The sequence below is a fragment of the Leucopleurus acutus genome (assembly GCF_964270905.1).
Source record: "Leucopleurus acutus genome assembly, chromosome: 3".
Lineage (NCBI taxonomy): Eukaryota > Metazoa > Chordata > Mammalia > Artiodactyla > Delphinidae > Leucopleurus > Leucopleurus acutus.
Genome location: NC_139145.1, coordinates 171,967,590 through 171,993,382, shown reverse-complemented (window position 1 = coordinate 171,993,382; position 25,793 = coordinate 171,967,590). Strand labels below are relative to the sequence as shown.

Sequence of the window (25,793 nt, the reverse complement as noted above, 5' to 3'; positions counted from 1 at the left end):
CTAACGAAATAAATGGTTAGTAGAAAAGGATACTACTTTTAGTACTGAGAAACTTGATGTATTTGGATGGTTGTGACACACTCATGATGGAGAGATTTCTGTGAGATTCCCTACACTGGGAATTTCCACTGTGTCCCTGCCCACCACCCCCCTGCCCCCGGCACCCCACGTTTGCTCAGGGCCTTCTGTCTACACTGAGCAGGCAGAGGGCCACACGAGAGTCTGCTCAGCCCTCCTGTGGCAGCTAAGAGCCCTTTTAGGAATTGAATCCGAGATTTTTTCTTCTGTTTTCTCCTCCTTATTGGGTGGTTGTGACGTGGAAATAACATCAAGTAGAGACAAGTGTGACCTGCCAGCCCATCCCTGATCCCCTCCTCCTTTCTCTCCAGTGTGGGCTGGGGCTGCCCTCGTAGCTGTGGGGCTCACGGACCTGCTCTTTGCCCTGTCATCACTCCCGTAGTCCTCTGCTTCAGAGAATGGGTTTTTTTTTTTTTAATTGAAGTATAGTTGATTTACAATGTTGAGTTAATTTCTGCTGTACAGAGTGATTCAGTTATACATATATAAACATTCTTGTTTTAATATTCTTTTCCATTATGGTTTACTACAGGATATTGAATAGAGTTTCCCTGTGCTAGACAGTAGCACTTTGTTGGTATCCAGTCTGTATATGATAGTTTGCATCTGTTAACCCCAAACTCCCACTCCATCCCTCCCCCAGCCCCCATTGGCAACTGCAAGTCTGTCGAAGAACAGTTTATTTTCATTTCGAGTGTGAAGTGAGAATTTGAATAGAAGTTGCTGAATATATTTCCAGTCATTAACTTGCCTTAATTGAGCCCAATTTTTCAGACTTAGGTTCTAAATGTTTTGCTAACAAGTTTTCCTCTGATTTGGTTGTTGCACAAACATTGAGTGTGGCAGTAAGTACAACATCACTGTGTTCTTTCTCAGTATTACCTTCTGTTGCTACTGTGTGGAGATAATGTCTATTTAAGGAAAAATTTTAAAGGGATCTAAAATGCCTGTGAGACTATATGAAGCTTTTACAGCAAACTTCCTTTGAAGCGAAAGTGTATTTCCCATGTGACAAAAATATTTTTCTAGTAAGTGACAGGGCTAATAATCAGGTAAAGAAATACTCAAGTTTGTTAGAGGAATCAGGAGAGGATTGTTACTGTGGTGTTTATAGGATTTTACTTTTCATAGCAATTGTATATGAACATATTCAGATAAAGTCAATACTGCTCAGGTTCTTAATAGTATATTTGAACCATTCAGAACCAAAAACTCGAGTTAAGAATTTGCTCTCGATCCACAGGAGAGCTATAAAAATACCTTAAAAGTAGATCTATGTAAAGATATAGGGACTTAGGATGAGTTGGCTTGATGCAAGGGAACCCCAGGCAGGAAGGAGTAAAAATAGAGTAAACATTGAGAAGACTGCCCCCCAATGAAGAAAATGGTCTTAACTGTTGCTTGATAAAATCACAGTTCTAAATCTCTAAAACTTGAATGTTCCTGATTGTTGAAGAACAAGGGGACCACAGCCTCTCCCTCTAAAGATCTTGTACGTTGGCTTGTTGCCTGACTAAAGGGTCGGGGTTGGCTTGTTTCAGGGTTGGAAGGGAGTCTTAGGGCCTATATGCCAATTCTTCAGTTTTGTAGATAATAGTTTAAACAAAAGTGTTCCTGCATTTATCCCTGATTCTGATAGAATACTGAAAGAACAGTAACTTTTTACAGAATTTGTTTCAAATTTTAAGAAATGAGGAAAGCTCTCAGTAGTTTATTTTGAGAACTTCATTAATGGTAATTATAAATGTGGTAAATTACTTTTCTCTCTTCACTGCACTCTTTAAATAAAGAGGCTGCTGTCAAGCAAACTCAGGACTTCAAGCAACTAAGGAATGAAAAGAAAATACTTGAAAAGGAATTTAGGAAGACACAGGTAATAGATAACAGCAGTGCCCACACATGTTCAGATCTTCCCTCCGGGACTCCTTGGGTCCTCTGTAAGCCCCGTGGGTCCTCGTCATGAGGAGTCACACGTGAGGCCCCCAGCTGAGGGCAGTCAGCAGTGCCCCTGGGTCGCCCCCTCTTACATCCCGTCTAGAACTAGCACTCCTTTATCCACTGCAAACACTGCTCGTGTTTTGTTTTCACAGGAAAAGCTTGATGAATTTTCTAAACAGAAAAATGAAAAGGGTGAGTATTCAGTTAATGCTTACTTAAGAATTCTATTTTGACACACAGTATTCTTTTCTAACTGTTTTTTCCCCACATTTTAGAGTTGAGACATATTGGAACACAAATTTCAAGTGATTCTTATGGAAGCATCGATAAAAGTAAGTATACTGCAAATTTAGTTTCAATCTCTTTGCATTTCTTTTAGTGGTTTGGGAGGTTGCTTGTTACTCTTACCTATAATTGTGGGAATTCCTGGGCTTGTACATGTTTTTTGTTAGAAGAAGCCATCTCCTATTTCCTGTCTTCATTAGATCTGTGTATGTTACCACCTTGCTGTCTGATAAAATAATATAGTGAATGAAAGAGTCGAAAAGCAGTATTCCTTGGGAAAGAAAACTGGGAGAGCTATACTTTCCACACTTTTCAATAAATGAGTATGTTTTCCTCATTAGATTATAATTTATCAAGTTAATGTATTAGATTTCATAGGTGCCAAATATATAAAAATGGTTAAAGTCAGGCAGGGAAACTGTGGAGTCAAAGCCCTGCAGTGTATTGTTGGAAGACAGAAGGGTTTATGGAAGGCCGGAAGTTACACAGAGGAGTGCAGTGGTGCTCACAGGACAGGGACGTCGCCAGCGTCCCCGGCACGTTGCAGCACTGAGCCTGCTACCTCATGGATGAGGAGGTGTAACATGAGAAGTGGGGATGCTGGAGTTTCATGTCAGTTTTTCTACTTACTGTTTGACCCTTGACCATTGACTTCCCTTCTTTGTGTTTTCATTCCTAGTTGTAAAAAAGAGATTATGAATTTCTTCTCTGCCTATCTTCTACTGTTTTGGTAGAGATACATTTAAAAAGGCAAATAAGTAAATAATGGTATTTTCATGTCACTCATGTTTTCTCCAAATGGAAATTATTAAAACCACTTACACTGTTTTGTGCAAGTATGTAGTGTCTCTTCAGAAGTCTCCTTTACCTTTTTTTCCTTCCTTTAATTTTTTTTTTTTAAATCCATAGATCAAGGCTTAAGACTAACAGTTGATACTTTGCAGTTGCCCGGGCCCTGAGTCTGTTTATCACTATCACTGATGCATAATTCCATGTGCTTTTGACCTTTCTTCCTACTCTTCTGAGGTGTGGAAAGTGGGACTTTGAGTAATAGGTGCTGCTGAGAGAAGCCGGACTCGGCAGCACTGGCCTTTCCCAGCTAACAGTCAGCTGTGGACTTTAACCTTCTTTCTTTTAGGATTCTGCTGTTCTCAGGCCTCACTATTTAAAACACATCCCTCACCCCCTTCCATAGTTGCTCTCTAGCCATACATTCTCTAACTTCAAAGAACTAGTTACTTTCTCAAATAATTTTTTTTTAATCTATCCTCACTGTAAGGGAAGGGATACTGTTTATTTTTTCCAAACAAGTAAATAAATGAAGTCTTTAGGAATCTGCTGATTATTTAGCTGTGGACCTTAATGGGTTTAATACCTAATTCTTAAGTAAATCTTTAACACTTTTCTTTGTTCATACCTGACTTCTGAAAAACCTTACAAATTAGGCAGAAAGAGCACTGGGTCGGCTTCACTTTTGAGAAGACTGCCTGGGGGTTTTGTTGGTCTGCCTTCCTTTCAAATTCCAATGAAAATGGCAGAAGATTAAGAAAAAAAGAAAAGGATAGTTAAAACGTGCTAGAAATTAATGAGGAAGGTGTAAAGCAGATGGTGTCAGTTGGTGATGAAAAGCAGAGAAAAGCAGCAGCCCTCAAAAAGCAGGTTTTCACCACAGAAGTGTGTGCTTCCCTACATCAGAGGAGCGGGCACGGGAGAAGGGGCCGTGCATTGGCAGTCGCCAGGTGGCCAGCGAAGGGGCGAGAAGCCTGTGGCCTTCTGGCTTCGAGACTGTTCCTGGCAATGGTCCACAGGCTGTGGCCCAAAGTTCAGTTCTCTGAAGTGTTTGTTAGGACATGGGAAGACCCAGAGTGGGTGTGGATGTCAGAAAATTGGGTTACTTATGGCTGCTTTGAAGGACAGCCCCTCCTGTTCCCAGAAAATGAGATATTTGTATATATGCCATGTAAGTCCTCACAACCGTATTCACTCTGCTTCCTCCTTCTGAAGACAGGGTCCTGTGGGTTCATGAGATGAGGACCTGCATTGATTGCCAGAGGAATGGGACTAAAAATGGAGGCCGTAGAAATGTACTCTGGCTGTGAGAGACGTCACTGAGAAAAAGCAGTGACAGGGAAGAAAGGCACCGAGCTCAAGAGAAACTAGTCCCTGAGGAAACGGTGTTAAATCATGAACAAGAAGAAAATGATAACAATTGAAATAGAGTCCTTAGAGAACATCTAAGAACCTGTCCATAGGCTGCTGATGTGAAATCTGAGTTGGGGTTCTCAAATATTAAAAATACGTTGTAGAAATAAACCCACTCGAAAGACTGGATTGTTGAGTGGACAAATAGAAGATTGCTATAATGAACCAAGAGATTTAATTGTGGACATCTGTGAGAATGTGGTGTAAAAAGATAAGGAAATAAAAGGTATTAGGGAAAACCTAAGACTCTGGAGCATAGAGCCAGGTGTTGTAGTAGTCATCTCGGACTTCTCAGAGGGGAGAACAGAGCTGTAAGTAGAGAATGTGATCAAGAAAGTCTATAGAAAGAAACTTCCCAGAGCAGGACACTGATACAATATTTATATTAGAAAAGCCTCCCAGCTGTAGAGCATGATTTTTATGTATGATCTCCATCTCTGATTTGTTCAAGGGAAATAAATACATTTAAAATCAAATGAAGCAGAAAGATTGAATATAGGAGGATGGATAAAGAAATGCTAAGCAAATGCTAACTTGAAAGCAGTAATACAAGACAAAGAAATAATTCACACCTAGAAATGAATTTACATGGATTAAAAGGAAATATTTAGATTGATTAAAGGTACAATTCATCAAGAAGATACTGCTCTTATGACCTTCGAGCATAAAACTATGTCAAGTAAAATGCCTGGATATTCTAGGGGGAATAACCAAATCTGTTTTCATGGGAGGCTTCAGTGTGTTTCTCAGACATACAGAGTAAAAGCAAGAATTTAAATAGGACATAAATTGGAATCATAATTGCAGGATGGATGATTTACATATAACTCTTAAACCACAAACGTTGAATTCTTTAAAACACTTTTTCAAACATATATAAAAGCTGACTATTTACTAGACAACGAAAAGCTACGCTCTAATAGGAGATATGAAGATACTGATATTTCATAGGATATTAATAAAAATCTCTCCTACCTCCGCCCTGAAAAACTGATAACTGAACACACATAATAAATACAAACCCCTCTTGGATAACAGAAAAAATAAAAACTGAAATACTAATCTGTTTTGGAAATAAGCAAAAGCAGGGCAGTATTTATTAAAATCTTTGAGATATAGTCAATATAGCATTCAGTGAGTGGTTTGTGGTCTTAAGCGATTGTTAGAAAGCAAGAATTACAGAAAATGAAGCAAGGATTACAGAAAATGAATGACTAAGAAGGTAGGAAAATACAGCAGAAGCCTAAGGAAAATAGAAGGAAGGAATTGATGAAGAGGGAAACATAAATTAATGAAATAGGAAACAAGGCATTTGATTTGGGACCATTAAAACTAATAACTGGATCTTTGCAATGCTCATGAAAGTGACAGCTCTTTGGCATATCTGATCAAGAAAGGAAGAAGCAAAACCCGACTCGCACCAGGACTGAGAAAGCTTTAAAAATACATTTGGAGAATTATTTTTAAGTTACAAATTTATATTCAGATTTTATCATGTTCATAAAATGGACCATTTTGTAGGAAAACATACTCAAATTGACATGGACTAGTTGTTGCAATCCTGAACAGAAAAATAACCCAGAAGAAAATTTTAAAAATAGTTAAATATCCAACACCATGGAAGATCTAGGTGGCTTGCAGGTGAGCAAGCCTGAAGTGAAAAACTGATGTCTTTATTATTGTTTGGTTTTAGAACTTAAAAAATGTAGAATGCTTCCCGTTTCATTCTCTTAGACTAGCATAACCCTGTACCAAGATCAATTAAGAATAACATACATATCTTCAAGACTCAGAAATCTGTTACTTAGGAATAAAGCTACAAAAGTACTAAATAAAATCTTAAGAACTCAAATCTATTAGTAATTTAGAATATGGACAAGTTATGACTTAAGGATTTATCTCAGGAATACCACAACAACTGGTTAAGAGGAAAATGATAGGATCATCTCAATTCAGTACCCATTCCTCATTTAAAAAAGAAAATTGGTGAGGTAATAATAGAAAAAAACATTTTGAACTTGAGAAAGGTGAAACCCTAAGAGCATAATCATTACTGTCAGAAACAAGGCAAGCCTGCTTTTCGTTCCATCCCTTCTGTGTGTGCTGGAGACCCTAAGCCGTGCAGCCAGGCAGACACAGAGAGTAGGAGCTGTGAGTGCTAATAAGGAAGAGTCAGATTGTCCGCATTTTAAATGATGTGACTATCTATGTGGAAAAAGGAAAACGTAAGTGTAGGAGCTGGGGAAGGTGCAGGTATATACAGTGGACACGCACAATGGGCCATCATTAGCCTATCAAAACGGGTGGAATAAGAACGACCAGATCTCAGGTGGCAGCCGACCTGAGATGTCCAGGGAAAGACCTGAAAGCAGCATGCCTGCCTCGGTGAAGGAAAACTAAACCATCTGAACACATGTGTAAATGCTATGTTCCTGGATTGAAAGACTTAAGGCATAAAGATGTGCATTTTCCCCATGTGTATTTATAAATATACACTCTAAAACCAGATGGTGAAGGCTTATCGGAAAGAATAGCTGTTGGGAATAATAATTTAATTTTTGAAAAGGAAAATTCTGAGCCACATTCATGCCTGTACAGATATTAAAACATACTTATAAAACTGTCGTGTTTAAAGAAGCGTGCTATTCACGTGGAAACTGACAAATCAGTGGAGTAGGAAAGTCCAGAAATACTGTACTCAGCGTTGCCTGGATTTTGATAAAGGAGGCATTTTAAAGGATAAGGGGAAGGTGTGCAGTTCAGCTGAAAGAGGTTTTCACAACTAATGATGCCACAATGAAAATTATTTTCTGCTTTGCTGAGAATGGATAGCTCTTTTATGTCAGACTGGAAGTAATGAATGAGTGCTCAGTTGAAATAGGCCTAACTCTGGTTAATAGCCTCCATAAGCATAGAAAAGTAACTGTTTTTCTTTTTTTTAAGGTTCCTTGTTTGCTGCTTTGGGTATACGTAATAAGCAGGGATCCTGGTCAGGTCATTTAAGCAAAGGGGATTACAGTATTTGGAAGCAGGCTTTTGGGTAGGTTAAATCATAATGTAGATAAACTACTTGATCATAGAATTTTGAAACTCAAAAATGGATGTACCTCACACAGTGACAGTGGCTGATTTGTCTCAGGAGAGGTTGGAAATGTCCAACTTTTCAGACTTCTCTGTTGTTGTGCCCCATTTGTCCTGGTCCTCTTACTATGGACTTCATTTTTTAGAGCGATGTAGTTTGCCAACTTAAATAGGGCTGACCTCTTCCAAAATTTGTGACTCCTTGTAGAAGTTTTGGTTTAAAAGGTTGGTCTTTTTAGCCTCTCTAGAACTGGATTAGAGATTTCAGTGTTTTCAATAAATGATTCAGTTTAAGAACTTCCAATGAACTATAACAGAACTTAGGGGTGGACTGAAATTACCTAATACTTAATGCTATTTTCAGTTAAATTTTAACTAGTGTGGGTTGTCTTTTTATGCATATTTGACACGGACTGTTCATGTTTATATTTTTATGAATATGTTTTGCTTTGGAACATTTTTGGGAATTTGTGTTCTTAACGTTAAGTTGACTTTAAAACCATAGTATAATATTCTTAATGTTCTATGACTTTCATTAGGCCTGTCTTTGTTGTAGTTGCCCTTTGCCTTTCAACTTGGACCAGTGATTCTTAACCATTTTAGGAAATCAAACCCGTTTGAAAAATATTTATGAAAATTCCAAAGTTTTCACTTTCCTTATAGAAGCATATGCTTCTTTCTGTGTGTCTGCTCATGTGTGATTCTCTCTCCCTATTCATGTTTATACACACCCATTTTTGTCTCCTCCCATTTCCCCTTAAGGCCATTAAAATTTTTTCCAAGATCCATGAAGCCCCTAAGTTAATGACAGCATGGTCAACTCGGATGGCTTTTCTGATAGCCTCATGGAACTGAGGGGATACTGTCCTTTGTTCTTTGTAGACTACCTGGAGCCCTAATCTCTTCCATCCGTCATTGTATCTATGCTTCCCCCCCCCCGACCCCAGTCTCTTATCACTCTCTGTAGAAAATACATAGACCAAAGATTTATTTATACTGTGCATTCATAACGGTGATAGAGGCCTTTAACGAGTAGATTTGGTTTTTTGAGTCCTACCCCTGTTTGCACCCCACCTTCCAAAAAAAACCTGAGTTTGTATTCAGCCCATCAGTAGACCTTTTTATCAGTAGCTAACTGAATTGTGTGCAATGATTGAATTTGGGGAAGATGTTTTAAGTTGCCTGGTTTTCTAATTCCCTAGTAAATCCCGGTTTTACAGGACTGTGTTTTGGCCTCGTGTAGAATGAGCCAAATGACATGACTTTAATACTTTACTCTCTTTCACAGGAAAAGTAAAACTACTTCTGAAGGAACTCTGGCTCTGTATAAACACAACACACAGACTACCTGGTGAAGGCAGCAGATGTGTCCCAGGTGAGAGAGAAGCTTCCAGAAGTACATTTCATACATGCAGTAGAAATGCTTACTTTGGGCATTATATGCCTTCACTTTTTAATATCTCCTGAATCTCACATTGAAAGAGTGAAATAAAGTAGGATGGGTACTTGAATTCATACAGAACTCCATTCCCTCCAGGGTGACTCCTAGTCTCAGTGAATACATCTGGCTTTTTATTTTGTAATAGCACCTTTCGTCAGGGAGTATTCATGGAAACTGGAAGACACATGGTGGGAGGTGTATATGGCAGGTGTACGCAGCAGACCGAGTTTCCCACTTTTGTCGCCTCCCATCCCAGGACCCCATGTTGCGTTTAGCAGTCATTCTTCCTTTAATTGCCCCCAGTCTGACAGTTACTGCTCGCTCTTTGTCTCACATCTCTGACCCTTTTGGAGAATACGAATCTTTTGGTTTGTGGGATGTTTTCTTGTATGAGAGCGAGGCTGTGTATTTTTGGCAAGAGTTCCCCAGTAGTGTGCCAGGGGAGAGTGTGTGTGGGTCTGCGTTGTCACTGGGGATGTTAACCTTGATTGCTTGTTTAAGGTGGTGTCGGCCAGGTTCCTGCATGTAAAGTTTCTGTTGCTTCCTTATTCATTGATTATCTTGAGGGAGATGCTTTGACACTGCAAATATTCTGTTTCTCTCCAACTGCAGCCCACTGATTTTAGCATCTATTGATGGATCTTGTCTGCTACGATTACCACTCTAATAGTGTTTTTTGTATTTCCCTCATTCCTCCTACGTGTATTAATTGGAATTCTTCAGTAAGGAAGAGCTGTCGCTTTTCACCACTTACTTGTTTATTCACTATTTCTGTCAGTGTAGTCTCACAGATATTTTTTTTTTATTCTGTATGTTATAATACAGTACTTTCATTATCTTATTCAAATTGCTCCAGATTTGGTTATTGGGACCATCTTCAGTTTGGCTCCTGGGTCTTTTAGGCATGTCCCGTCCTGTTTTGAGTACTTCTTTACTTCTGGTACTGCAAGCTGTTTAAGGCTCCGCTTGTATTTTCCCCTCCCCAGCCCTGTTATCAAACACTGCTCCAAGGAGCCCTGAGGCCTTCTGCAAAATATATTTTTACAGCTTTCAAATATGACAAATGGTTATTTCTAGTTATTTCCTAGGACACAATGTTTTTACTAACAATTACCATTACTGCAGTATACCAAAATCCAAATCCAAAGAGAACTAACGTTTTATAGTAGTTTTCTTGTTGCGTTATAATGCAAAGTATTTATGTGACCTAGTCAGGTTCCTTAGTTAGAGAATTGTACAAATATGGTCATGGAGTAGTCTAATATAGATTGATTTTAGACAGGGAAAATAGTGTTTCCTATCACCTTGTATGCAGAAGCTGTTTCTCCCCAGTCCTGCTGATTTCCCAAGAGAATGAGGGCATCGTCAAGCCCCGTTACCATGGCGGTGGATGGGCGCCTGGGCACGGACACCCTGCTGCTAATGGGACACGGGCATCTCACCATCCACCTGCCTGTCTTCTCGTTCGCTTGTTGTGAGGGAAGCATACTTCTGTGGAATATGTTCAAGTCTTATAAGTTATTCTTTAGGAAGGGATTGGTTGCCTTTTAAAAATGTTTCTACTTGGATTTAATGCAAGCATTTTGAACTGTTAAAATAAGGATTTTCATTTTAAGTTTTCTTTATATATATTTTTTCCCCACAGAAAAACCTGCCAAAGAAAACCCCAGATACTTAGAGTCCAGGGAGGATGGTGTGCCCCCTCCAGCAGGGGGTAGCCCTCTCAGGACCTCAGCTGTGCAGACGTGCCTGGCAGAGCTGTCCATGGAGATAGAGGGCGACTTCTCTGCGTGTGAAGACGCGGGGAGAGAGAGGCCGGGTGGAGCAGCTTGCCGTGACAATGGTGTCTTTAAAGAGGACCGGAATCCTGAGGCTGTAACACAGAGGAATGAGGATGACCGTGCTGACTTTTCTGATCATGATCATTCTTTTGATGAAGATCTTCAGGCTGCCGTCGACTTCTTCAAGCTGCCCCCTCCTCTTCTGTCCCCGGTGCCCTCACCCCCTCTGCTGTCGTCCCCACACCTGGGTGCATTTCCGTCCTCACTCTCACCTGTAAGTTGACACTTTGTATTTGCATTACTTGGTGGCCATGTTGTCCATCCTGCTACGGGATCTCAGACCAGCTGTCAGGGAGGAAAGTGAGGATTTAACAAGGCGGGCCAGTGCCCTCGGGTCCACGTGCACATACGGCTTTTTTCATTTTGTACTAGGGGTGCATTTTTATTGTTTTAATCTACAGTGTACTGTAAGTCTCCTGTGTCTTAATTGCTTACTCTTATCTTTAGTGCCTGACACATAACAGATATGGAATGAGTGAATTAAACAAGTGTTTATAGACATGGAGTCTTTCAGAGATGGGAAGTCCATGTATAGAACATGCAGGTCAATTAGGTTGCTGAATTCCCCACCTTCATGCAATGAATTCATCATCTTTTTGTGTGTTTGCAGAATGGCTTATTGTAATTTTTTAGGAAGTTAGTCTTGACAAAGCAGATTTGTATGCTTTTTGGCTTAAGGAACAGATAAATGACTCCTTGAGTCACATCCTTCATTCGAGAAACCATAGTGCATGTCTGTTACGTTCTGGACCTGGTGCTAGACACTGGAAAGCTGAGGTGACATGGGCTGTGGTCACCCCTGGTGGGGTCTTGTGTGGCAGTTGCCCCCATAACGGCCGTGGTGGAGTCTGCGCTGCTGGGAAGCATGCTGCTGGAGGGAGCTGGACACGGAGCTCATGCTGGAAGGAGGCCGGGCGGAGGCCGGGCGGGAGCGTCTCCAGCGAGCAGGTGTCCCGGCCGAGCGCGTGGAGGGGTGCGTTGTGTCAGCTGGAGGAACTGTTTACACAGAGGTGTTGGACTCAGGGCGAACCTGACGCTGGGGGCATTCACCCAGACCGGGTCTCCAGGTCCATGTGTGTCCTAAGGACTTTCCATTGTATCCTGAAGGCAAAGGGAAATCCTTAATGGATCCAAAGAAGTGGAGCTAATGGTTGAGTTCCACTTGAAGGTTTTTGTTTAGTCACAGTATGAATGGGGAGGGAGAGGGGAGAGTCGGGAAGGAGGCAGGACTGTAGTCGGGAAGTCATTTAATCAGCAGTTTCCTCAGTTCTTGACACCTGAACAGTAGTAGCATTTGAGTCAACTGGTTTGGAAAAGGTCTCGAGGTTGAGCGAGCAGCACGTCTCGTGAGATCTGCGGTATGGTTGTTAGGCGAGTGGGGGGTTGAGGATGTTGGAAACAACAGAGAAGAAGAACCTCTTTGGGCGGGGAGGTAACGTAGGAATGTTAGGTGCTAGATGTGCGCGGGATTTCCAGGTGCGGCGTGTGCGAGTTGTACCCCCTTCCATGGGCTTGGTGCTCAGAGCCAGGCTGGGTGGACGCAGGTGCCGGGGTGCCTCAGCCTGGGGGCCAGCAGAGGCCCGGGGCTGCGTGCTGTCATCCAGCCGGAATGCACGTGTAGGAGAGGGTCGGGTCCCGACAGTCCTGGAGAGCTGTCAGTGCCGACACGGCCAAACAGAAGAGGAGAAGAGGTCAGGACAGCAGAGGAAGACCAGGGGGTGATGGTGCCCTAGCATCCATCCAAGGGAGGAAAGGGTTTCTCCAGTGGGAGCAAGTTCATGTCAGCGGTGGTGACTCTTTGTCAGTCCCTGGGCCTCGCAGACCAGGGGGCACGGGTGGCTGAACCGGCTCTCCTGGGGGCCGTGTGGTCTCTACCACTCAAGACGGGGAGGGAGGCTTCCAGAGCAGACCTGGAGTCAGGGGCTGTGGAGGAGGCAGAGGTGTCGGGGTGCAGCACAGGCATGAGGTGTGGCAAGAGGGGTCTGCAGGGTGACACCCAGAGCGATGGCCGGGCTGGCGCTGGGGCGAGCTGCCCTGGGCCAGAGCCTGCGGCTCGCCAGGGAAGGCAGGCGGGGCTGGGCAGCTAGAGGCGGAAGCCTTTTGGGCCAGAAAATGGGGACGTCAGAGTTGAGAGGAGGCCTGCTTCGAAGTTAGGAGAACAGACCTAACCCTAGGCTGCATGTGGAGTAGAACTGGGAAGCTTCTCCGTTTGGGGAGAAGCAGTGTGAGTGCAGGAAACGCTGGGGAGAGGCGGCTTCTTTAAGGAAAGAAGAAGCAGTGCTGTGCTCATTGAGACCTACCCATCCGTTGATACAGTCCAGAGAGTGGACTACCCTTTCCTCAGATTCTTCAGGAAGCACACACTTTTTTTTAATGCATTTAGTTGGTAGTTGCGTTTAGTTGACTGAAGTAGTGTTTTACTAACTAATTAATGTAATTCATTTATATTTAAGGAAATCTACTTTGGAGAGTATACAGATTCCAGTGATCATGATTCAGCCCAACATAGGAATTCTGAGCCTGTTTCAGAAGATGATACACCAGAATTGCTGGATTGTTTTAGCTCATCTGGAAAAAGTAAAGGAACTGGAACATGGGAGGAAAAGCTCCAACCACACGAAGCCACCCAAGCTCTAAACACATTGGAAGTCAGTGAGGTGACAGCGGTTGGGTTTGGGACATTTACAGCAAACCTGAGAGAACCTGCAGCCACGTTCCCCTACGCTCATGAGAAACACTGGACGGTGTCATCTGAGTTCGTGAGCAAGGGAGAAAGAGGCATTTTGGATGAGGCAGGAAGACAGAGAGAGGCTTGGGAGATGGATGGGTCAGTGCAGACGGAGAAGACACGTCCTGAACCCACGGGCAGCGGGCGTGTTGAGCAGCTGTCGAGCGGCCTGGCTGTAGAGGAAGGCACGGCTCTTGGGACGTCAGACTCGTGTCATCCTCCCCTGGGCCCGTGGCCATCGAATGAGCCCAGCGCACCTGAAGGAAAAACCCTAGTGTCCAGAGTGATAGGATCACCTAAATTAGAGGTGACCAAGTGGACACTGACTGATGGAGTCAGTTCAGCATCAGGTCGTCTGTCCACTTCTGGTCATTTTCAGGGACTGTCTGGAGAATTGGAGAAGGAAAGAGAAGCAATGCGAGGGTTCATTTCGGGAGACCCTTCTGCCCCAGGAGCAGCAGGGGCCGCGCTGGTTGCCGCGGTGCTCGGTCTGGGAGAGGAGTTGTCTTCCCCCGTGGCCTCATCTCTCTGCGGTCACCCCCGGACTCCCTCTGGGTTGGAGGATGACGCTGAAACATCTGTTCCTACTGAAGTAGGCCCTCCCGAACTGCATCGTTTGGAGCAGAAATCACAAGCTGCCATGTTCACCATGCTAGATGTACATTCTGAGCCCCCGGAGTGTCCCATAGGAGAAGGCCATCTGGAGAACAGCTTACATGCTCTGAGCCCAGTGTCGGGGGCATCTGATTCTAATGGTCAGAGGGGCAGCGAGGTGGGGTGTACGACCCTTGTGAAGGGCATGAACGATATCTGCTCACTCCTGCAGTCAGGATTCTCGGGAGCCGCCAGAGGCGGGCCAGGTGAAAGGCAAGGTCCGAGGGTCGAGCTCACGCCGAGTCGGTCAGGTTTCACATCGTCGGCAGGGCCTCAGTCTGGCTTGATCAGGAGTGGCTTTGGCTTTGGTGAAAGCACTTTGTGGCACCACAGTGATCTGTTACAGCGAAGTGGTGAAGAAAGGCTGGGACCTCAACCTGAACGTGAACAAGAGGCGGCGGCGTCCTCAGAAAGCAGAGGATCAGCACCCAAGCCTGAACGTGCTGGAGAGGATAACAGTCCTGCAGGATTCAGGGCGCCTGCATCCTTGTTGCCTAACCAGGTGTCAGTTATCACCAAGCAGGCACGGCCTGAAACCGTGCAGGGCGCACGATGGGAACCCTCGAGACTGTCTAGGAGGGAGCCCCCCTTAGTGACAGACGTTGATAATGGGGCTGGTCGGACACCATCTGGAGCAAGATGTGGGGAGAGAGCGCCCACAGCACCGAGAAGCAGGGAGGCAGCTGCTATAGAGAACGCTACCCTGGGAGTTTCCTCCTTCTGGAGAAAATCAGACTTTGATTCTCCAGGGGGTTCTTTACCAGTAGAAAGTTCCCATTATCCCACAGATAGTACATTATCTTTCTCTTCTGACAACATCCTGGTCCCAAACCAAGATGTTGTGACGGAAGCCACAGTGCAGGAAGAGGTGCAGAAGCAGAGCCCGTGTCTTCCTGCCACAAATGTGGACACGTCCAGGCTGGATGTGGATAAACTTCCAGCCACGGAGGTGACGCTGTCAAGAGGTTTTCCTGTTGGAGACACAGTCAGAGCCTCTGGGGAGGCTCTGGCCGTTAAAATGGACCCGTCTGTTGTACAGCACGGCCCAAAGGAGCATCCGCAGCTGCCGTCTCACACTCCCGGAGGTGCTTTTCCTGAAGCTCTAGACACCACAGAGACTGCTTTTTCACCAGCGTTTGGCAGCAAAGATGAGGAGAAACGTGTTGTCCCGCAGAGCAGCCTCACTGGTGCCCTGTACTGTTACACGGGCATCCGCGAGGCAGGCGGAGGTGACACTGAGGTAGAAGAGGGTGACGCGCCAAGCTGCAGTGAGGGAGAGAACGATCCCGAAGCCGGGCTGGAGGGCGGCCAGCAGAGTGCTGGTGGGGCCTCCGGACGAGGCGTGGGGGCTGCCAGCGCCGGTGCGGCTGAGACCAGACCTTCCGTCGAGGTGGGGTGCCTGACCTCGGCTCTGCGGGACTGTAGCCTCAGTGCGCTCTCCGAGACAGACGGACTTTCCACATCTGAGGTCGTGATGTTTCTTGAAAGTTGTCAGTTAAGAGATTATAGTTCAGGGGACTCTGTTTCAGAATGTTCTAACAAAGGAACCCTAAATAAAGGGATGAACAAGGAATTAAAGCAAAATGAACCATCAGGAGAAAAGTACAGCAAGCAACTGTGTGAAGAGGAAACACTAGAAACCTCTGAGGAGTGCGTCGGCTCCTCGGAGGAAGACGACTGTCCTTTAAGGGACATGAGGCGGCGGCTTGCTCAGCACTCCCTGGAGACGCTGCCTGAGGTGCTCACCAGGATCCACCAGGAGCTGCAGCCCGACCGGGAGGACACTGGTGGGAAGGATGCTGGTGAGTTACAGCTCTTAAATGCACCTGACAGCGTCACAGCGGAGCATGAGAAAGAGCAAGTTCTGCCCCTGGAAACAGCCGGCTCCTCTTCACCCCTGCCGACGGCCGGCTTGGACACTCAGGGCAGTTCTCCCACTAGTGGTGGACCTGGCCATGAAAACACGCAGAGCAGATCTGCGGGTAACTTGGATGCGATCAGGCCAGTGGATGGTAAGGAAGAGGCCTCGTCAGAACCCCCGGAGCCCTTGCCCCTGTGCACTGCCCCGGGAGTGGGGCCGGGGGAAGTGGCGTTTCAGTGTCAGATCTCTACAGTGACTTCCGAGGTTATAAACGTGCTGATAAATAAGGATCAGAATCTAGTCATTGAGAAAGGGGACAACTGGACCATCATCAATGGGGTAGCTCTCATGCCGGAAGTGGACCAGGTTATCCTGTGTGACGCCCCTGAAGATGCCCCTGTTTCCCCGGATCCAGAAGGGCTGGCAGCTGGTTTCATTCCACTTCCTTCCGTGGAGAAGTCCCCAGAGACCGGTCGCCCCGGCCCTCCTTCTCAGGAGCCCCAGTGTGGCAGTAGTGTGGCCGGAACCCAGGGCGATATTTCAAGCAGCGGTCAGAGTACTAACTTTGATAAAAGTCGTTTGCGGAATAGACCCGTTAAGCCCAGCGTGAGGATTAGCTCTGAGATTTATGATCAGAACTTTGAGACTCAGACGGTTCCTTCTGATCACACGTACTATAATTCGAAACTAGAGCCGCTGAGCAAAAATAAGAATCGATCAAAGATTTCAAACAGAGATCAAACAAACAAACCAGTGAAGATGTCAGCGTCGAGCAGAATGGAGACTACTCAGAATGAAGTTTCTCCGTCATTTTCTGGAGAAAGAGGGAACGGAAAAACTCAGAGAAGTCAGACGCAGACCATCCTAGCCAGCGCCGACACGTCCACTCCTGCGGACTGCTGTGCGGACACGCTAAGTAAGATCCGGCAGGAGGTGGGCCCCCCCCTGCCCCCGTTGCTGGCTCCTCTGATAGCCACGCCTCCGAGGACTTCACAGCCAGCCTCTCCACTGACGTCAAGTTCCAGCCCCTGCTCACCCGTCTCTCCCCACGGCCCGATCTCTCCGCCGTGTGAGATCCCGGTGTCTCCTATGGTGTCCCCCTTGCTGGAGGAGCCGGGGCACTCCTCTCCTCCACATGCATCCCCGTCCACCGCCCCGGCCAATGACAGGGTCTTGTCATCTCCTTTGCAGTTTTGTGCTGCGACCCCAAAGCACGCCGTCCCCGTGCCCGGCCGCCTGCCCCCGTTCGCCTCTGCCCATCCGGCAGTGGCAGCGCCCCAGGAGAATTCCGTGAAGATCCTGGACACCATGTACCCAGAGCTGTCCGCCAGGGCCCGCACCCTCAGCATCCTCAAAGGGAACATTCAGCTTACGCGAGGCCCGCCGGCCGACTCCAAGAACCTACCGGGGCCCGCCAGCGCCATCAGGGGCTTCAAAGCCATCACTTCAAGCTCAACCGCCTTTGTGAAAGCAGGGGGCAGCTCTGGTGGTGACTGTACGCAGGATAAGTCGAGAGATCCGGAGCCTCCGCAGTGTTCAGGTGGGAAAAGGGCACTGTCAGCGGGCACACCGAGGAGTGCTAAGAGGTTGCGCCTGGACAGCGGGTCCCCGGAGCCAGAGCCCCCCTCAGAGGGTGTCAGCAGGAGCCCCCAAAGGAACCCCTCCCAGGCTGCAGCTGTGAGGACAGAGGAGGAGGGGCGTCGTCTTGTGGCCGTCAGTACAGTCTCACAGTCACCCCTGAGCCCCAAGGAAGCCGTGGAGTCCTATGACAGAGCTGTAGCGGAGGCTCTGAAGAAGATCGCAGAGTCGTCCTTTGACCTGTTACCTGTCATTCGCAGTCATGTGTATGTGGGAAACATCTCCAAAAAGCCTGTGATGAGAGATCAAGAGAAAGAAGTTGTTTATGAATTTAGCACAACAAAAAAGGTATGTGGCTCCTTTGCTCTGGGAGCGTTAGGAATCGCATGTCCTCAGACAGAGGCCGTCTCCTGTCAGCGAAAGGGGAGGTGGCCCTGAACAGAAGTTTATTCTCAGAGGTGGGCAGTCACCTGTGTAAACTTTAGGACCTGTACTTTATTTCTAGCCAGCATTTTATACATTTGAGAAGTGATGTTGGAGATTTGATAATTTGTATTCACCAAATACTTTAAAATTTTAAAGGGAAAAAAAAAAAGCCTGTCAGGACTTAAATTGCATATTTCCTATTGATTCTGGCATGCTTAAAAGCTCAGAATGATTTGCTTCAAAGCATCAAATTGCTATGTAATAGAGACTTTCTTTTCTGTGAATGATATTATATACACACTTGAGAATTTTGAGAGTCAGAAAGGTAGTGTGTGGGTTCCTCCTACTTCGCTTGGTGTAGGTCAGAAATCAAACAGGAACAGATGCTTAATTTCAGGAAGGGGGCTGGGGGAGGATTATGCAGATTTACCTACATGGTTTATTAGGACTTTCCTTGGTTTTTGTTTTCTACATATTTATGTTGATACTGGGTGGATGATTTCCAGTGTCCCACGGATTATGCTTTATCGGTTATCTGTACATCCTTGGAATCACAATGGTATAAACATTTATTTTTCTTAGGTTGCATTTCAGAAAGCACAAAGAGCAGTACAGGTAACTTTGGAAAGATGTTTATTTTCAAATGACTGAATGTATCAAATTATTTAATGCTCCTTTTCCTGGGTGAGGAAAACATTACCCAGTATTTTAAGATCTAAACAGGATAAATATGTAGAGTACATTGGAGTTCAGAAAACAAGAATGGGAGTAGAATATGAGTGGATTTAATACATACACACAGATTATTTCAGTAAAAAACAAAAAGTGGTCATTTGTAGGAGTGGTGGTAGTGACAGTAGGCATCCAGGTGTCCTGGGACTCGCCCCGTGGCCCCTGCAGCCCCGCTGACCCCCGGACACCGACAGGCATGGGCGCTCTCCTCCCCGAGCCTCACGGCTTTCCCTGCTAAAGCAAGTTACCACGGTGGGTGTTGTCCTCTACTTTCTGAGACAGGGCATGTTATATCTTTCCAACTTTCCAAAAGGTACTTAATTTTGTAACTTTTAGCTGGTCTTTAGTAGGCTGAAGATAAGTATCCGTGTACATTGCCTTTTCTTTTTTTTTTTTCCCAATTCAGCCTTTAGCAGAGTGCTTGCTTCACTCTATTCTCTCAGAACTGAAAATTCAGAAGATGTCTGTGGAGCACAATTACATCCACGCCCTCTGCAGAGTGTATGTGGGTATTTGTCGGCAACTGGGAGACTTGGAGAGAGCTCGCTTGTTTTGCTACAGTCTACTTAAGGAAGGTATGTTTAGATGGCAACATTCTTGTATTGAAAACGGGTTGTTGCTTTTTTATCTGCTTATATATGCATCTGTATTTTCAGCTAAGGTATTGCTGTGTATCTTTTAAAATCATGTTATCTTGTGCAGTTACCAGAAGGCATGAAGAGCCTTAGCTATAGACCCAGCCATACCTGGTTTTCAGTGGGAGAATTTGTGTGACTTAAGCTTCCTTAAGTCAGCATATACATTTCCACTTGTGTAGAAAAGTGTATCTCTCATTAGTGCGTGTCGGTTTTATTCCTTGTGCATCTACTTTAGAGTCCGATATAGTTGACACAAGATAATGGAATCATTTTAGAGTGACAAACCGCTCTGCTCTGTTACTAGCTGGAAAGGGCAGAAACGCTAAGATGGATTCATAAGCTCATGGAAAGAAGAGTTTCAGGGAGAAATGGAAAGGAGGGCTGTCCTTTGATTCTCTTTTCCTTTTACTACTATTTCTTAAGTCTATTAATGGAGCAAATAGGACTCCTTCATATCAGATCATCAGTGGAAACATTTTAATATAGCAAAGTGACACACAAATGGAATTTAATGCTACATCAGAGAGTCTTATCTAGATTGCAAAGATTGATAATCTTTTATTACCATAATGTTTATGGGGCTTATAAATCAGGATAATTGAATCTGTCACTTGTAGAGTTGTGAGTGAGGCTGCTGTGTTTGTTGCCCACTTCATTTATTTTTTCAGTCACTGACTTATTTAACAAATAGTTACGGGGTGCACATAAGTGTTAAGGCTTTGACGGTGACCAAACCCGGGTATAGATGCAGCCTTCCAGTGGGGCGCACACATCAGGTTTTGTCAGTGAAGGGCAGCAGGAAGCAGGGCAACAGGGACTCTGCAGAGCCCACGTGGGATTTCTGGTTCTTCCTCAAACACACCCAGCCCGCTCTCACCTCTGGGTCTTTGTAACAGGTTCTCTGCGGGGAAGCTTTTCCCTCTGTTTTGCTATGGTTACACTGTTACCTTTTTGTTTGCTGTCTCTTTCCTCTGCTAGGTCGTGTACTCTAAGGACAGGGATTTTGTTTGTCTTGTTCCTACTACATCCTCACCCCAGGAGAATGTCTTGTATGCTCTCGTTAAGTATCTGTTGAATGAATGACTTGTGCTGTGGAAGGTGGGTTTGAGAGAGTCTCAGGGGTCGAGGAAGCTTTCCTCATCGGAGTGCCTTTTGAACTTAGATGTGAAGATAAAAGTGAGGGAGAGAATTCCAGGCAGAGGGAACAGCATGTGGAGTCCTGGGACGGGAGGAAGTATAATCAGATAAGCACAAGGTTTCCAAAGTAACATTAAAATAGCGCAGTGAGTTTATGCTTTGAGTTACCCTCTCTCTATACACCCTGCAGTGTTAGATAAAATAGAACAGAGAAAATGAAAAAGATGTGGCGTCATGCCAAACAAGATCTGAATCTTCGTGTTGACTGATAAAACCAGTTGCGGAACACTTCGACAGTTTCTTATAAAATTAAACAGTTTGTCATATGACACAGATATGTCACTCTCGGGTACTTACTCAACAGAAATAGAGACATATCCACATATCCATATACACTTCACAGGTATTCAGAGCATCTTAATTCATAATAGCCCATGGTTGGAAACAGAGGTCCATCAGGAGTTGAATGAAAAACCAGTGTGGTGTATCAAGCAATTGGAATACTACTCAGACAAACGAGGAAAGGGCTAGTGATGTGTGCAGCAACATGGATTTTGCTGAGAGGGGGATGCCAGACAGGAAAGGGTGCATGCTTTACAAATCTCTTCATAAATATTTGAGAAAAGGCACATGTGCAAAGTGACAGTAAGCAGATCACGCTTGTCTGTATTTGGGACAAAGTGATTCACTGAAAGCGTCAGACCATGGGAATTTGGGATGATGGAAATGTTCTATCTGTGGGTTGTAGTGGGGGTTACATGGGTGTGTTCATTTGTCAAAATCCTTCAAACTGTCTGCTTACAGAGTGTATTTTATTGTATGTAAGCTGTGCCTCGATTAACTTGATTAGACAACAGAAAAGACAAGCCATGGCGTTGGAGAAGGTATTCATAAGAAAAGGATTATCAGTCCTAATTTATAAAAAAAATCCCTTCATATCAAAAGCCTTAGGTGTTCTTCAAGTGAATTCTGTCTTGTAAATGCATAAAACATGGCCTGAAAGGACACGCACCAAATGGGAGGGTTCTGGGCGCAGGGTCTGGAACCTGCGAGAGGAGGTTTGCCTTCTCTTCTTGCTTTGAAGTTTATTGCTCTTTTCTATAGTGGTGTATACTCATGCACTGTGTTTCAAATTCGATTAAAGAAAGTTTGCCAAAGAGAAAGAAAGGTTGGCTGGGGGCGGGTCGGGGGACGGGGAGGGATGGGCGGGAGAGATGGAGAAGCAGAGTTGAAATAACTGAGGCTGGGGCCTCGTCAGGCTTCCTCCCTTTAGCTTTAGGTGGCCCTGCTGTGCACAAGGGGAAATTATTCAAATATCTTCTTAGTTTGTCATTTATTCACTTAATCAGACGTAAAGGTTTATTATCTTGTTTCCTTTCTCATAGATTTTCCAGAGTCTGAAAAATTGACTTTGTTCATTGCAAACATGTGGCATGATATATTTATCTCTCAATCGGTGATTAATAAGGCAATGCAGTTGGTAGCCAGGCAACGCGCTAAAGGAGAAGTTTTGAACTGTTTGCGAGCTTTCCTCAATTGGGAGAAGGTGAGGTTTCTTTTTATGTAATACTGTACTTGTAGGTCTTATATAAATGTTATTATTTGGTTTTGTATTAGTTCGCGAGCATTTCAGAGATATTATTCTTCATCTTAGATCCTTTAAAATATCATTTTAGTCTAAGCTTATGCATTTTGTTCATTAAGTATGCATGAGACACTTTGGGAGAAGTTGTAGACCTGTGTGCTGTGTTGATTGAACAAAGTTTCTTTTGTGTACTAATTTATGGCGATGAAATCTGTACATGCACATATATATGTGAGGGCTCAGAAGAGTTGCACATCATTTGCTTCTACAGTAGGTACTTAAGTGAAAAAATTGGTATCTCAGTTCCTTCCTGTTACGATTTTTTCTGAATCTAATATTCTGTTTTTCTTTCCAGTTGATGGAATTTGTGTTTGTTCTAAGTACTGTGTTCCATGTTTTCTTTCATTATCTTATTTTCCTTCGTGACTGATATGTTAATATAGTATCTAGATTGGTGTTCTTTTCTTCATAGATTTTCTCTAATGAGAATCGCTGGATGCTGAATTGATAGTGGTAATCTTTAAGAAGAGGTATTGAAGTCAGTGAGGGGTTAACTTTCACTTTGTTCTGCCCTTTTTAATGACTGTATTACTGTCCTCTTTTAAAAAAATTCTGGCTTATGCATGTAGTCGACTTTTATATGTCATTTTGCTTTCCTTTTTAGTACTTTTTGATGTGACTCTTCATTAGACTTTTATTTTCTTATAAAAAGAAAAGGAAAGGGCTATTGGTAGATAAAAAGTTAGGGAATTTAAAAAATCAAGTCTGTAATCATCTCTTCATCAATCCACCTAGACAAACCAGAGTGTATTGGTGTGAGGTACCATCAGATTCCAGTCCCTTAGCAGTGAGAAGAGCATCCATACACACATTTCCACCCTCCACGGTTACCTGCAGGTCCACTTCTGTCCCTGCTTGGTCCTCCTGCTTGTGCACTGGAGCCTTCTCCTTTGGCCTGTTCAGGATGAAGCCAGATATGTTTGGATGATAAAACATGATTAATGAAGAAGGTAGAATTTTAATAAGTGTGTTTAGCCTGTATCATATCAAATAAAAATATAAAGTCAAAGCTATTAAAAAAAAAAAAAAGAGGAATACTTGTGAGGGGGATACCATTATAGTCCAAGACTTCCAAATTCTGTCCTACAGAATTCAATAGATGTGAAGCACAAAAATAAGTAAAGAGTTAGTAGAATTCAACAATGTAAAAAGTAAACTTGAATGAAGACTAGTTTTTCATATGTCTGTGATTTGCAAAAAACAGTCATGCATTTGACCTTCATTTTTAAAAAGTAAAGAGTCTACACTCAATTCTCTGGCAATGACTCAGTAAAATCAGACAAAGAATTAAAAGATTCTATAAAAGTTCCCTGGAGATCGAGATACACAGTCCTGGACAATCTGTGAACAAATAGAAACTCAGAAGTAAAATCAAAGTATTTGGTGTGAAAGGAAAACCCTTCATACCGAAGACCTCTCGTTTTTGGAAAACTTACACTCATTGAAATAGTTTAAATGTCTTCATTATTAAACAAGTGATAAGTAAAGTTCCCTGATAATCATCTTAAAAATTAAAAATTTGAGAAGGAATCCAGAAGAAAAATATAGTTTAAGAGGTGTAATAGTAATGAAGTAGAGAACAAAAAAAAAAAATTGCCTTTAAAAAATACTAATAAAACAGGTAACTCAGTTCAGATTAATGTAAAAAGAGAAAAGCAAAAATGTTCAAGATTTCAGAATGAGAGAGGCAGTGTGAGTGGAGATGGAGGATGAAGAATGAGAAGACTGCCGCCTACAGCTTCATAACAGGTTCAGAAACCGAGAATGGTTCCTTAGCAACATAAAAATGGTCAGAATTGGCTGTAGGGGTAAAACACTGGAATACACCAGTTGTTTTCCATTTTAAAAGGTTGAAAAGGTGATTAAAAATTTAGTATACAGGAAGCGTGGATAGATTTCATCTGAATTTTATCTAACCTTTAAAGAACCAACTAATTCCAGTCTTTTTCAGGTGTAGGCGAAGATTGAAAGCCCCTTGTTCATTTTTAATAACAAAACCCAATAAAAAAAGAAAAAAATTATAAATCCACTGCTGGGTATGTACCCAAGGAAAGTCAAATTTATGTCCACAAAAAGGCTTGTACATGAATGTCCAAAGCAGCATTATTAATTACAGCCTAAAGCTGGAAGTAACCCAAAATTCTGTCAATAGGTGAATGGACAAACTGTGGTATATCCATACAATGGATTCCTACTCGGCAGTAAAAAGGGGTGTTCAAGCTACCTATACGTGCAAGAACGTGGAAAAAAATATCAAAAAAAGCATGCATAGGTGTAAAAGAAGCCAGACAGAAGAGTCTAGTACAATCTGATTCAATTTTATGAATTTCTGGAAAAAGCAGACTGATATCTAGGGTCAGAAAGATGACAGAATGAAGTTACTGAAGAATTTTTTAAAGATTAAAAATTGTTTTTTAATAAAATTTTAATTATCTGATTTCAGTTAATGAAAATTTGCATTCCTATCTGGATTGCAGTGTCTTTCCTACCTGACTGGATTCTGCATTCTGCCTGGAGCTTTTTTATCTGGCCTGTTGACCACCATTGTATAATCATTTTAGGACAGTTGTTATGACAAGATAAACATAGTTCTTTATTCAAAATAACTTTCAAAAGGTGTCCTTTAAAATTAAATGATTATTCAACTGATGCTTATTAGTACTCTTTGAGATCACCCACATGAGATATGTTATATTTGAAACTCTGAATTTTCTTTTTTTTACCTTGTTTGCTAGAATGCTCCTGCAGATGTTGGCTTCATGGTTTCTAAGCTGCTTTTGACCATACAGTTATGTCCAAAAACAGAATTTCAGTCCAGTGAAAGATTTGGCGAAGACCTAAGTGATAACACCTGGGAGTACATATGTGCCATTGATCTGCTCTGCTGCCATCAGAAGTGGGTTTGGACACATGACAACATTATAAGGTACAGGGCTATTCTGCTAACTTAAGTTGGGTTATTTGAATTGTCAGGTAGTCTGTTCAATGATTGCTGAATTGTGGTTTGAATCATTTTTGCTGTTTAAGGAAGCTGAAACATTTACAAAGCACATTTTGATTTGGGTAAGAGTTAATAAAACTACTCTTAAATGTCAGTGTCACTGCCACATCCCCTCGCTTTATTTTTTTATGGTACCTTTCACTACTTTTCACTGTATCCTCTTATTACTAACGGAAAATGAATCTCATGCAGGGGGGACTTTGGTTTCCCTGGCCTCCCCCGGTATGTATGTAGAGAGAGCCGTGCCCACACAAGAGAGTTACTCAGCGAATATGTGTAGATTGAAATGTAATGGTCATTATCTTAATGTACAGATACTATGGAAAAACCCACAGGAACAGAAATATTCAAAATTCTGGGTCAGCAGCTCTTCTCACTGGGATTTCAGGAGAGAACTGAGCCTGTTAACGCTCATGCGTCCATTTTATGTAATGAATTAACTTTTCTCTGTTCATCTATCTATGCAGCATGTTTGGAGAATGGAGAAAGTAGTCAAATAACCGCTCTGCAGTTAATTACAACCCTTA

At 43.4% G+C, this 25,793-nt stretch overlaps 1 protein-coding gene across 4 annotated transcripts in view; it reads left to right on the top strand.

The window, feature by feature from the left end:
• Positions 1-25,793, top strand: part of ICE1 (interactor of little elongation complex ELL subunit 1) — a 44,565-nt gene that overhangs the window by 6,060 nt on the left and 12,712 nt on the right. For all 4 annotated transcript variants that reach the window (XM_082836339.1, XM_082836340.1, XM_082836341.1 and 1 more), the window contains 9 exons: positions 1,869-1,951; positions 2,169-2,208; positions 2,292-2,348; positions 8,873-8,959; positions 10,671-11,080; positions 13,320-18,035; positions 19,252-19,420; positions 22,006-22,166; positions 25,001-25,191. In XM_082836339.1, the coding sequence (XP_082692465.1) occupies positions 1,869-1,951; positions 2,169-2,208; positions 2,292-2,348; positions 8,873-8,959; positions 10,671-11,080; positions 13,320-18,035; positions 19,252-19,420; positions 22,006-22,166; positions 25,001-25,191 (5,914 nt within the window). The remainder of the gene's footprint in view (positions 1-1,868; positions 1,952-2,168; positions 2,209-2,291; positions 2,349-8,872; positions 8,960-10,670; positions 11,081-13,319; positions 18,036-19,251; positions 19,421-22,005; positions 22,167-25,000; positions 25,192-25,793) is intronic.